Source organism: Pipra filicauda, unplaced genomic scaffold (assembly GCF_003945595.2).
Source record: "Pipra filicauda isolate LSUMZ 115617 unplaced genomic scaffold, ASM394559v2 scaffold108_size2327098_pilon, whole genome shotgun sequence".
Classification (NCBI taxonomy): domain Eukaryota; kingdom Metazoa; phylum Chordata; class Aves; order Passeriformes; family Pipridae; genus Pipra; species Pipra filicauda.
In genome coordinates, this window is record NW_024103529.1 from 160,794 (window position 1) to 175,357 (window position 14,564).

A 14,564-nucleotide genomic window follows, 5' to 3' on the forward strand; every position below is an offset into this window, starting at 1 on the left:
TATTCTGTAGGAATGCTGACAAGCACCTGGTGGTCATGGTCTCTGTGTGTTGATTTTTGGCCCAAAGCTGCAATTCTTGTGATTTTAATTAAAGTCTAATTACATGCATTTTTAAATGATGAAATAAATCTGTAATTTTCTTTAAGAAAATTGAACTCACAGTTTGGAAGTGAGTATTTATAATATGTAAAAGATGTACTTACACAAAATGGATTTATTTATTGTATATGAAATAAATGATTCAATAGCCTGCAGCTATTGGCATTTGTACAGAATTTCATATCTTAATACTAGCAGTGCATTTCAGAATTTAGAGAAACATTACAGAATTTGCTTTTCAGGTTTTGTAGCAGAAATGATTACAATATTTCTGTCATGTAACAAAATGAATGCATTGTTCTTAATGGAGGCCTATTCTTGTCAAGGCATGTCATCCTGTTGAGAAAAGGGAAAAAGGAGAATAATTTGCTCTTTGTGCAGCAAAGTACTAAATCAAATTCATGTATAATTTCAGGTATATTGACTACTTTCAAAATTAAAAGGATTTATTTTCTCAAAAATTCTCATTGAAATGCATTGTAATAATGGAGGCTCAAAGAGTAACAAAGATTGTTTGATAGTCTTGATAGTGATCAAAGGGTTTTGTAGCTTTTTTTTCTGAAGACCATGGCTTTAAACATCTGCTCTGATCAGTGTTTCTGGTTCAGTCTTGTCTTTATGGTATTTCTTTCCATGATCAGGTTTAGATTAAAATTGGAAGATAAGACTCTTAAAGGGGATAAACATTATGCTCAAAACTAGAAAAAAAATAGGTTTTATCAAGTATATGAATTCCATTTTAGCAAACACAGTGTATTTTTTGACCAATCTCTTAAAGAAAAGTCTCTGTTCTAGAAATATCAAATGGGCACCTTGGCTACACATGAATTCCTGGTTTCTGTACTGCTTTCATATAAAAAAATTATAGAATGCCATAGTGCTATGTGGAGTGCAAATTGAACAAAAGGAGTTATGTCAAACACAACTGGAACAGTAGGAAACAAGAAAAATAACTAAAATTTAAGCCATTCATTCTTACTAAAAAAGAAAAGTAGGTATGTTGTTAGGAAGGGGAAAAAATTATTAAATTAAAGATTTCAGAGGAATCTGGTAACTAGGAGAATAAACTCCTTTGATTAAAGCATACTTTGTCAAAGATTATTTAGATTTACTAGATTTTATTGCTGACATTTTGTATATACACTTGAAAATCAAAGGATTGTCTATATTGTGTAACATTCTGGCTGTAAGTCCTTGTGGAACACTTGTAAAAACTGGGGCTTTGCACTGTGGCTTTTCAGTGTTTTTGTCAGGAACTTTATAACCAGATGTTAATATAGCACAGTAATAAAATTGTATCAGAATTGTGTATGATTGCAACACCTTTTCTGCTGAAGTAACATCCTGGGTTTTTTTGGATTCTGGCTGCTTCCTCAGATTTGGAATTAAAATATTCTATAATAATTATTTTTTGTAAAATTGTTAGTTATAAACAACTTCTTCCTGTTTCTACTTGTGCAGTCAGTTTGCAATATTTTCATAGGATGTGGCTGCAAGTATGTAACCTGCATTGAACATAAGCTCTCACAGGTCAAAAAACACAGTGTAGATTAAGAGCAAAAATGAGTGTCTGAGCTCTTAAATTCCTTTGTAGAATTATAGTTATGCGCAGTCGGGTACTGTGAAGTAGCTTATGATTGCTTCAAAGTATTTTAACGTCTATCAGTTTAAGTGGAACAAGATGTTAAAAAGGAGTGAAATGACATTTCAGCTGTGCAGTAGCAAAGGTTACACACAAAAGCAGCTACAGGCTAAGAAGGGTATGGCTTTCTTGAATCAGGTGCATACATCAAATGTGTGTAATCGTGTCTGAATTCTCAAGAAGATCTGTTTGTGAGAGCATGAATAGTAGATTTGTTTGCTTAATTGTGGGCCAGTTTATTCAGAAAGAGTTGTGACACATTGAGGAGGATGCTGTGTAGTTAATTCTCAGATTTTTGAGTTTTAGGAAAGGATACAAAAGATACAGAAAAGGTGCAACTGTTGTGGTTTAACCCCAGCTGGCAACTGAACACAGAGGATCATTCACTTCCCCCACGGTGGGATAGTGGAGACAATCATAAGGGTAAAAGTGAGGAAACTCATGGGTTGAGGGAAAGACAGTTGAATAGGAAAAGCATAAGCCTCACATGTAAGCAAAGCAAAACAAGGAATTCATTCACTGCTTCCCATGAGCAGGCAGGTGTTCAGCCATCTCCAGGAAAACAGGACTCCATAACGTGTAACCATGACTTGGGAAGAAAAATGCCGTCACTCTGCGTGTCTTCTTCCTTCTTTTTTCCCAGCTTTATATGCTGAGCGTGATGCCATATGTTACAGGGTATTGACACATCCCTTTGGTCCATTGGGGTCCTGGCTGTGTCCCCTCCTAATGTCTTGTACAGCCTGCTAGAATTCCTGTGAAAAGCTTAAAAAAATTTGCCTTCACTGGAATCTTTTAATTTTAGAGGAGATTGTGTACGCATGCATGCCATAAAGATTGCTTCATGTGTTAATCATCTTTGTCAAGGGACTAATTTAACATGTAAACCCAAAATATAACCCCATACTAGCTACTGTGAACAAAATTACCCCAACCAAAACCACTGCAGCAGCAAAGAGTTGATTGCCATAGACCACAGAGGAAAATTTTGTCTAGCTAAAGTCGTTAATACAGAAGAAAAAAAAATATGCTGAATACAGCATTCAGAAGATTACAGAAATAATAATAGAATCTGCTAATATTTAGCAGAACCATTTCTCTACCACTTCCCTTTGTGTGTCCTTCATTGACTGGCTTTTTTTCTGCCACCAATAGATTTTTCCAGCGATTTTGCTGTTCTGAATAATGAGTTAGTGGTATGTGAGAAGCTAGCAATATCTCGTTGAAGAACTGTGTGCATCTGATATAAAATCTTAATGCAGCATGCTTCTTTTAAACTGTTGACATCTATGTAATGTTGTATGATTTCTGATTCAATGCCATCATCTGTCTTGCTTGGAGTGCAGGCAGAGCTTACTGGAACTCACACTGAAATCTCGTCAATTAAGGCTACAGATTTCTTCCTGTGTGGCTTTGCCTTTTCCCTGCTCTTTCCCAATCAAAAATTAGCTAATATAGAAGTTTATTTGAAATTTTGACAGATTACTTCCATTCCAGTGGTTTTAACATGTTTTCTGAAGATTATGAAACCTAGTGCAAGATGAGCAGGTGTGGCTAGGAAAGGATAGGACAAAGGATCTTTGGGTTTTGTTTTGCACAAATAATAATTTGGTGGAAGCTCTAGGGTGGAACTGCAGCAGTTTGGAAGGTATTGTATGCCTGCCACTCTAACTTAGAAATTATTTTTGAAGGACTGTTGGGTATATCAAGGAACAGTCTGGCAGAGAGTATACTTTAGTGTGTGGATGTTGCCAAAAGGATGAGTTAAATATTTTTCCTCACGGGGAAAAGAAACCACCTAACTGGAAACAATGGATGTTTTAAAGTTAAGTCAGGATGGAACTAAGTATGTGGCTAAGTATCTTACATAGCTCAAGGAGACTGTCTTGGACATTTTTGCATATATCTGTAGTCTCCCTATCCCATCTGACATACCTCTTCATATGTGGGTGGAAGTAAAAATGTGGTTTTGCCTGTGTGAAAATATTTTAGCCTATTTTAATCATTTGAGTGTATTTTTTTTTGTGTACACATGATATGACTCTGCTTTTCCATTCTTGTCTATTTTAATCACAAGAAATGTTTAAATGAAAAACTATGTTATCACACAGCTTTGTTTTCCTTTGAGTGTACAGAAGATTGTCACTAGTTTTGGAAGGCATATCTGATCCAGGGCAGATAATTTTTCTGTTTGCGTATATTTGGTTAGCGGAGTACTTAGGTTTTGGAGCTGAATTTATAGTCCAGAGGAATTCCGTATGTTTTAAAATGTTTGAAATATCATGGTTTTGACATAAACTTGACTTTCTCTTTCCCGTGCTCTAAGATTTCACATTCTATGTCATGTTCTTCCTCAGGTTTCTTCTTCTCTATTTTTCTCTATTTCCTTTATTTTTCCTCAAATATTCTCAGCATCTTTCTAGCCCTTTCTTGAATAAGAGAAATACTGCACATCATTCCAAAAAAAAGTGAGGAAAACTGGTACTGTACTACAGTCATTTTGTCTACTGATCTTTAAGTAAGATTGCTCGAAGAACAGCTGTGCAGTTAATCTGAGGTCACTTCTGCAGTTTACACCTTGCATAGTAGCTTTTTTGAACCTCAGTTCTATCCTCTTGGTTTATAGCCATTTACAATTTGATTTAGCAGAAAGGTTGAACTTCACAGTGTTTTTTTTACTTAACAGTAAGAAGTCAGATAAAATAGTACTTTTTCCAAGGAGCTAAACCTGTCTGCACTATTATTCTGTTTTACAGCTCACATTGAGTTTCATCAGTGTGGCTTAATATGCAAAGCAACTTCTATAACAATTTTTACAGCTCATGAATCTTTATTCTGAAACAGTTTTAAAGAAGTTGCCAGTGAGGTTTTTCAAAACCCCTCTTGTAAAACTTACTTGTTCTTTTGAAAAATCTTTTCTACCAGCTACCTTTATTTCCATACTTAATCTGAAGGACTTGAAACACATAGTTTATGATTCATGAAATTGATATGAACATTAGGTCTACTGGCACAGGTGATGTCAAAATATTACTTCTCTAAAAAGATCATTTCTCATTCCCCCATTGATAGGCCTACCTACATGTACACAGCTGTTATTCACTTCTTTTTTTCCTCTGGTTCATCAAGTTCTGATAAGTGATATTTGAATACCTATGTGATAAAAATTGTCTGTGACTCTGGTTTTCATAGCCATAAAAAGAATTTTACTGTAATTCTCCTTAATACCGAAAATGAAAGATTAGCTTTCCATTTTAGTTGTTGTGGGAAAATAGTTCTTAGCTGCAGTAATTCATACTACTGATATTTTCTATTTAACTTGGAAGAAGGAGAGCAAATGCAACTTCCCAAAGTAGTTTTCTGATGCATTTTTTTCTGCTTACGAGAAGAAACATCATGCCTGTTTATGCACTAGATTCATGAAATGTTGATAAAATCCCTCTATTTGTGGGGTTATTTTAGGGAAATGTTAAGGGTTAATGTCCTCTCCTCAGAGAAAGGGTAGGGATGTTTAGCTTTTTGGTTAATGCCCCATGCTGTGTCCAAATAGATTCTGAGGCTGCAAAGTCTTATGTTTTCATTTCTCTTAAAGCAACATGTTTGGTTTTCATCAATTCATTTTGGGGCTTCCTAAACCGAGGGTTTTTTTAGCCTTTTTTACTTTTGTTACATCTACTATTAAGATCAAAAACAGTGACAGAATTTGCTAGAGATACTGCCTTCTGAACTAGGAAGAGTAAATAATGTGACAGAGCATGAGATAAGTAAATAACAGTGATGATAACATAGAAATCTTATTTATTCATACTGTCTTGGAACCTCATTGAGATTTTCTCCCTCTTCCTCTTTTACAAATCTTGCTTTGGAGTTTGGGTAAGAATCTTGTTTTCATTTGGTGGTTCTCTGAAACTGAATACAGCACAGGTGGCATTTTTCTTTTTATCCTCTTTTCTCTCTTCCATTAGAAATGGTGAGATTTTTAGAACGAAGTGTTTAAGCTGAGGCTCTTAAATTCATATCTAATTCCCAAAATGTCTGTTTTAAAAAGTTCAGTATTTAATTGCATTACTGCTCATTGTTAATTTGAAAAAGTACAATTTTAGAATTCTTAATGATTGAAATTGTTACTGAAAATTATAGAAAAATAATGCTGAGGGAATTTGAACACTTGGTTATGTTTTCCACTTTATTGAAAGCTGTTATAATTTAGCTGCAACTAATTTATAAGCCGCCTTCTTAGTTTAATAATTTGTGATTTCTTTGATGTGGTTTCTCCTAATGAAGGGAGATATGCAGGAGGAAAACTGCACTAAGGACTTGAGTTTGTATTTTGAAGACATTTACGGTAATAGTGATAACATTTCAGTCTCATAGCTCAGAAAAAGAAAAATGCGGTTGCATCTTCTACAGCAACCATCTGCTGTTCATACTGGTACTCAGTGGCTTGCACACAACAGAACTGGACCTGCGTTCTCATTGAAGAGAATATTGATGAACAATTGATTCCCTGCTGATTGCTCAGGGTTTGAAACTTACCATGGTCCAGGGAACCATGAAACTTAATACCATTCTAAGATTAATAGTACGTATCCAGAAAAAGAATAGTACATGTCCAGAATACTTTATTTTACAAATAAAAGGCAAAATTTCAGATTAAGTATTCTTTTTGACAGTAAAGGTTTTTATGGCTTATTAATATAATATAATAAGACACGACCCAGCGGTTAGGATGTCCAGCAGCCAAATCCTTTATTAAAAGGAAAAACCCCCTTTATATACCCTCAGGGGGCATGTGATTCGCCTGGACCCAGTCACTGTAGGGTACACACTGCCCATGTGTGTCAGTGTTTTACCTGGAGACTCAGAATACATCACCCTGCATCCCTGGGATATGCCTCCTACAGGTTTTATTTCTTTAATTACTGTTTTGTTTTTTTGTGAGTTACAGTTATCTTTTGAAATAACTCTCCTCTTTGAAAATTTATATCTTTGTTGAAATCAAACAGGTTATACCGGATAGTCTGAGAAAGTCTGGAAAGGTAGTCAATAGCAAACTGTTTGCTTAAATAAACCTTCAGTATGATGACTGTTGGGGAAAGGGCTGGTGTCCTGGCTGGTATCCTGCTGACCAGGGAGTCCCCTGTGGCTGCTCAAACCCAGGGAGCAGCCAGCCCTAACTACACACTTGCCTTGCTACTTAGTAGTTAATGAGGAATAATAATCAGGGAACTGTAACACCATTGAACAAAGTAGGTGGGAGGATGTGGCTTCAGAAGGCAGTAATGCCTTTCCCAGCCAGGGAAGAAGGAACTCCTTTTCCTGCAGTGGAAACAACTATGTACTAATAAGAGCGGTCTCAGTAAGGTTCTTGCTCATCTTTCTTTTCCCACCCAAGAATTGTCTGCCTTGAATAAATTCCTTTCTATCCTTTAGGTATCTTATCATTTCCCAGGTGTTCCTCCATAGAGAAGCTCAAAGCCATGCTTTTGCCGGTAGTTCCTCATGTCTGATAACGGGTTATCTACCAAGCTGTGCTGAAGCTTAGTCAGAGCTGAGCCAAGTCAGTTCCTGTGCTATGGCATTCATGTAATTCAGTTTCTCCTGGGGGAAGCCACAGGACAGAAATAAAGTAGAATGTGGTAAAGTTTGTGGATTTCTTAAGTAATTCCATTTGGAAATAAGGTATATCATTAAGATTACAATCAAGTATGCTCAAGTGCTAATTTTTGTAACTGAATTTGTTTAAAGTGCTTTTATATTCTGTGGTCCAAAATTAACAGTGGAAAAATCTGAACAGTCACAAAGTAAAGAGAGATTTATAGTAGTGTCACAAGAAGAGAGCTGCATCATAAACAGGCTCCTTCTGGGTGGAATTGTAATGGGCATCAATAGTCTCAGGAGTTCTGTCTACTGTCATTCAGATTGGTTTGATTAGGTATGAAAATGTGGCAGATTTGCTCTATTTGATTTAGAAGCAACTCTTTTGAAATGAAAATTTCTGTGACTTGTACTGATGTGCGTTAAAGTGTCTGTTGATCTATACCTACATTCAAGAATATTATGTCCCATTTTACTGTCACATTTCTTCTGTAACTTTCAGTGTCTTTCACACACGTGATTAATCTGTAGATGAATTAAGCACTTACAGGAGATCAAGAACTTTATGATCAGACACGACATTAACTTTTTTATGATATGCTAATATGTATCCATTTCTTTGTGTGCCTTATTGATTTATTATTAAGTATTGACAGCTATCTAAAATTATTGAATGATTCCATATTCAACTCAGTGCAATTCAAATAGATTTAGTGAGACAACATACTTGAAGTAGAAAGTCTTATCCTTGTTACTGTCCACCTTACCGTGCTGTTCATATTATAGTTTATTAATGAAAGGCAATTATCTGAACCACTTACATTTTTTTTTGAACTAGTATTTAAATGAATATCTAACACATTGCAAATTAGAAAATTTGGTTTCTTTTTTGTTTCTTTTTTAATGCCAGAATTGTACACTGGTATGATGTAGATGACAGTGTCTCTTCTCTTAGATTTTTTTCTTACTATCTGCTGAAGAAACTGGTTGGGTGCAGTTTAACAGCGGTTATATCAAACACAGCTGATCAAACTTTGAATAATTCTTTGATTGTGAAAAATCTGGCAGAACTATGATAATGTAATGCATGGGTTAAAATGGTAAAATGAATGGCTGAAAGTTTTCCTAAAAACTACAGATAGTGATTAATGTACTGATACACTGATAACAAATCCTTCAACAGATCATTTGATTCCAGTTTATGGTGCCATTTTCATTGATTAGTCCTCTGAAAGATCATCATTGGATTTTTTTTCTTCATAAACAAGCTTTTGAAATGCCACATTGTCAATATATTCAAAAAATTGTTCACAGAACTACTGAATCCTTGAAAGTTAAACAGTAAAAATATCCATCAAATTTTAATTCTATAACTTTTTGCCTTTTAATGTACTTATTTCAATGCTAAAAGACATTATGTTAATACCTCCAAGTAGTAATTTTTGTGATTTGGGGGTTTTTTACAGCTTTCTTTGCAAATTGTTTTCTTCAGTTTGAGTTTCATTGTTAAAGGAAAATGTGCAGTTTGATGGCACTTCCTATCTGTTTGTAGGATAACAGCTTCTGAATGAGACATCCAGTCAGCAAAAAATATCTATTACAAGGAGGAGATGAAGAAAATAAGTTTCATATGATGTTTGATCAGTGAGGCGGTAGTTTTAATTGATAATCTTGTTTATTGGAGAAAAATAAATTGGTGGATATTGAGAAATTCCTCTCAAGTATTCCCGCACAAGGATAAGGAATGGTAAAGGTTGGATCCCATCATACAGTATGGTGAAGTGGTACAGGAATTCACGTGATGAGGCTAAGAGGTTTTCTGTGCTGGAAGTTTGGGTGAATAGAGGCATTTAGGGAGTTGCTAGAATGTAGACTGTGAACAGCTTACAAGAGCAATGGTCTGTGTGATTTTGTGACATTGTGCTTCAGAAAAAAAGCATTGAAATTGCAATAGCGATGATCCTCACCCATCTTTTGTTTTGCTGAATTCATGTTCATCAAAAAATGTGGAGTATTGTAATTCCCTACAAGGTGCACTGTGCAGCATAATTCTTCTATGCTCCTTTCCTTTTTTTAGTTACCCAGAAAATCTCTGAGTTACTTGCTGAATGTTTTATTTGATGGAAAAAGAGTGAGACATAAATTAATACAAGCCTCCACCTTCCTGAGGAGTTGACAGCAGACTTCACTGGTTGTGTAGACCAGAGGAAGTAATGCTGATTCACAGTGCTGCCCTTGAGGAGTGTTTGTTAAAAGATACCAATCCCTCCTCAAAGGGAGGTAGAATTTTCACAGTTAAAAAAAAGAAAACAAACAAAACACCTTCCTTTAAGATGATCTCAAGCTTTATGTTATAGAATCACAGAATCATCTCAAGGCGGGAGGAGACCTTCAAAATCATCTTAGATCCAACCATCAACCCAACACCACCATTATCACTAAACCATATCCCCAAGGGCCACATCCAGACAATACTTTAACTGGTATTTGTTGTCTTTTCAAGTAGTTGCCTGTAATGTTTCAAACCAGCAGCGAAGATACAAGAGATGCAAATATATGTCTTGCTTATAAGTGGAAAAATTACTTCATTTTCGTATACATCACCATCATGGCTGGGCTTCGCGAACAAAGATTTGGGAAGGCTCTATCCACATTTGTTACAGGCACGCTGGTGACTTATGAGGCCAATATGTGACAGACATATCCGAGTGCAAAAGGCACAGCAGAAAGACTCCTTAGATGGTGTATTCTGCAGAACACGATTCTTTCTGCGTTGCCTTTTCTCCTCGAGGGTGATCCTGCGTGTGTTCTCAAAGGAGACAGCAGCGTTATAGATGGTGTGTCTCCAGGCCTCCTGATTGGAGGCCAGAGTAGACCAGTTATGGTGATCAATATGGCCAAGGCTGAGATGTTGTTTCAGGGAGTCCTTGTATCTTTTCTTCGGGGCTCCTCTCTTGCGGTAGCTGGTGGCAAGTTCACCATAGAGCAAGATCTTAGGGAGGCGATGGTCATTGAGGAGGGAAATGTGGGAATTATTTTGATTTAATATTAAGTTGTTTCATACACCAAAATGAAGTTTTCTTATCTTATTTTCACTTGGGGAATTGTTAAAAACTGGATACTAGATGCCAATTTCCAGAACTAATGTGAAAATTTGCAGAGTGCTTATCTGCATACATACTGTCATGTTATAGGTTTAATTTCTAATAAAAATTTGCTATATGGTATAACTCACTATTTTATAGCAAGTTTTCTGAACTCTTGAATTATAAAGGCTTAGCTTTAAAACTTCTTGGCATCCTTGTGATTGAGTGGTCTGAATATAATAACTTCTTCAGCTCCATTTCTACTGAGAGAAGTAGAAGAAAATGTATCTTACATATTTGCACGGATTAAAAATTCTTTCCTCTTCTTTTCATAGGATAAGAAATGGGTTCTCAATCATGAAGATGTCACACTGGGGGAATTACTGGGCAAAGTAAGTAATAAAGTGAGCTAAATAACATTTGAATAAGTGTACAGTAATCATTAGGCTATTCCTGTATACCTTATCTTTTAAATTACTGTAGTATGTGATTTTTATATCAATTCTTTACCTTAATACACAAGACAGCCTTGTGCTTTAAACAAATGTAAATCACACTTCCTAGTAAATGTTACAATGTGTGTGCGGAAAGTATTTAACTACCATACATATTTTTCCTTTCTGGAAGGGTTTTAAGCTAACTAGATTTCTGTAAAGCATGATGTGGCTGTTTTACTTTCTATAGTCTTACAAAAATGGTGTTGCAAAATATAAATAAAACCGTGTTAAGAAACAGGTAAATGTGTATTTATGTATAAGATTTCATACAATGAGATGGCTAAATCATTATTTCTTAAAACAAATGGTTGTTTCTTATGTATGGTTGCTTTCATTCCTTCACTGATGAATGTTAGGTAACTTCACAATCTTATTAAAATTAATTCTTATGTAGTGTAGTTTATAAATTTGTACTTTAGAAATTCTGCTTAGGAGCTCTAAGTCTTTAAAATTAGTTAAGGTCTTCACCTACATTTTTGGCACCTTTGCATCTGTGAAGACCATTGTGAGTGCCACTCTGGACACAATGTTCCAAACGATTTCCCAAAGACTGAAAACTAAGATTAAATGAGAAGGAGACAAATAAAAGCAGTAGTTCCCTTCTACTGTGATGCACACTAAGAGAATTGATGAGAAGTTCAAGAAATGGGGGAATTAAATACTCTCAGAAAATTCTGTTATCCAGGATAGAATCTCTGGCAGAGTAAGATGACAAAAAGTATTATCTACTGAAAGAGAGAGCTGTGTCTGCATAAAATGCAGGTACTGTGACAGCTTCACATTCTTAAACAGAATAGTATCAGGGGAGAAAAATAAAGATGTTTCAGGTATAAAAAAAGCCTTTACTTGCTACAAAAATGAATTTGAATTAGCGTAGATGAGTAAAGACAATTATTTTACTAAATGAATTTACATATGTATTGCATGTTTTTGGCACAAAGCATTTTTAACATTCAATAAAGACAACTCAATACTTGGAAGTGATTATGGAAGGATATGTTCTTTAAAAACTTTCTTGGAACATGGTATAAATCTGTTATGCATCCATCTCTAAAAAGATGTAGTCAAACTGAAAAAGATAAGAGTGACAGGATCATCAGCATCCATATGACAAAATGTTAAGTAAACTACAGCCATTCACCATGGAAGTGGTGAATGGAGTCTATAAAATCTTGAGTGGTCTGGAAAAGATGAGGAAGAAATCATGAAAGTTTAGTGTGTAAGAGATATGAACTTTAGAAAAGACAAAGATTTTCCTTTACCTCATGAGTGAATGGCCAGTTTATTTACTCAGTAATTTTTCTACAATACCTCACAAAATGAAAGTTGCATAACAGGAACATGAAAATCATATCTATATATAAAATAAGAATTCGATATATTAAATAAAGAAATAAGTATTTTCAAGACTTACATAGTGCTTTGGGTGGATTCAGATTTCACTGTTTAATACATCTGACCAGAAGGATAGAGGAAAAGTGTGTTGGGAGCGACTCAGCTTCTTACCTTTGGGGACCTCATGGCATTTCAGATGTGAGGCAGTGTACTGGCCTTTGGCAATGCTGTTTTAGAAGGGCTGTCATACATCCTATGCCTTGCTTGCCAACTACATCCTCCTTGTTCTAGGGTATAGAAAGTAATACTGGAAATGTGTTTAGCCCTACGTTTTTTCCTTTGTTACTAGAACCACATTACTGTTTTCCATCTGAGTTTGTTTTTCCCTTTTCTGTCATCTTTGACAATGCTGTATTCAGCTGTGTGATGTATGAAATCTTCATCACTCAGTAAAGAAAGGAAAACAATTCTAGCAGTTTTGCTTTTTTTTTTTTAAAGTGACATGCAGCCCCAGATACCAGGACACCGATGTGTAATTCATGCGGAAATTAATCAGGCATAGGTTGTGCTTATTCTTTGGAAAATGTAAAACTTAACTAGAAGTATGAGATCTTCAGTTTTCTTTTTGTTTTTTTCACTTGGTTTTTTTCATCCGTACTATTGATTTGTTTTATACCCCACAATTTCCTTCTTCCTTCAATTTGTGTTGTAACTAATTTTCCTTTTATTTTTATTTAAGTAAAAAATACGTCCGATGGAGTTCATGGTCTTTATTGTTTCAGTTTTCTTCTGTGAGAGCTAAAAAAATAAACTACATGCCCTGGGGGTATGTTGTTGACTACCTAAAAAGCCTGATTATAAGAGGAACTGCTTTCTAAAGTCTTGTCCAAATAGTATGTAAGGAGTATGTAAACCTTACATACATGCCTTTATAGAGCAGTGCTGACCTTAGGTTTTGAAGAAATTGTGGATCACCAAACTTTTTGGAGGAAGACAAGACAATACATTTTACAGTGGGCTTAATTTATGGTCAAGATTAATATTCAGTGTTTTCATTCTTCTTATTTTGTGGGGTTTTTTTCTTATATGTGTGAGAATGTTGATGTTATTTTCATGTGTTTTGTCCTAGTTGTTCTGGATAATTTTCGGTCTTGTACAGGCTGCAAGTTAAAAACTATTCACAAAATACAGTAGTGAGAAAACACAGGTTTGCAGGAGTAAGAATAAGAAAAAAAAGTACAACTATCACTGTCAGTAGAGTTTAAAAGTTACTAAGATATTTTATGAAAAAAATTGTAATTTCTTGATTAATGGGGTTTTTTCCCCTCTTTTGAGCAAAGTCAAACTACAACTCATACGCTGTGTCCGTATAACAGATGTACTATATCATGTGAACTGCTGTTGTTAGGGGCAGATACTGGAAGAAAACCTGATTTGACTCCATAAGCACTTTTCAAAGTTCTATACTAGTTACATTATATGTCTGCATTATTTTTTTCTAGAGATTTTTGAAGATTTTGTTTACTTAGAATGATTTTTCCCCTCTTGATTTCAGGGTAATTTTGGTGAAGTGTATAAAGGAACATTAAAGGATAAAACTCCTGTTGCTGTGAAAACTTGCAAAGAAGATCTTCCTCAGGAACTGAAAATAAAATTTCTGTCAGAAGCCAGGTAAATTCTCTAAATTTACTTGAAATATGTACTTGTGATGGTTTTTTTTTTCAGGATTTATTACTAAATGGACTTACAAAATGTGACCGTCAAGAAAATTCAAAGCAGTAGTCAAACCTTTTTCTTCATTTCTCTCCCTCAGTACATTCCACAACTGTCACCCTGGTAACTAAACATAGGCATTTTTATTGTGTAAATGCTGTAGCATCTACATGTGCTGAACCCGTATCTTTGGCAAAGCAAGCTGTGCCTATAAAGCACAGTTTTGCTGTTGTAAGTGCTTTCATTTAGAATGTGCCATGAGGATTGGGATAAGACTGGAAGATGCTGTTAATCATCATCAGGGTAGAGGGGTGTCTTGAGATAATTTCATCATTTTTAAATTAGCTTTCTTCCTCTTGCTATGAAGCTTCAAATGTTTTAATTTTTACTCACAGGCTAGTATGATCAATATGGGAAAGTAAAAGACACTAACTACATTTATAAAATTAAGATCAACCACCCTATCTGTTGAATCATTTTAAAAAGCTTGTAACTTGGCAACTGCAGAGACGTTTCATTTGTTAAGCAGCTTGATGCTACTGGAAAAAAATGGTCTGAAAGGAAAAAAAGGTGATATTTTTCACTAAAAATGTA

At 35.1% G+C, this 14,564-nt stretch overlaps 1 protein-coding gene across 3 annotated transcripts in view; it reads left to right on the forward strand.

Moving 5' to 3' along the window:
• Nucleotides 1-14,564, forward strand: part of FER (FER tyrosine kinase) — a 140,159-nt gene that overhangs the window by 68,637 nt on the left and 56,958 nt on the right. For all 3 annotated transcript variants that reach the window (XM_039380640.1, XM_039380647.1, XM_039380652.1), the window contains exons 13-14: nucleotides 10,761-10,817; nucleotides 13,813-13,928. In XM_039380640.1, coding sequence (XP_039236574.1) covers nucleotides 10,761-10,817; nucleotides 13,813-13,928 — 173 coding nt within the window. The remainder of the gene's footprint in view (nucleotides 1-10,760; nucleotides 10,818-13,812; nucleotides 13,929-14,564) is intronic.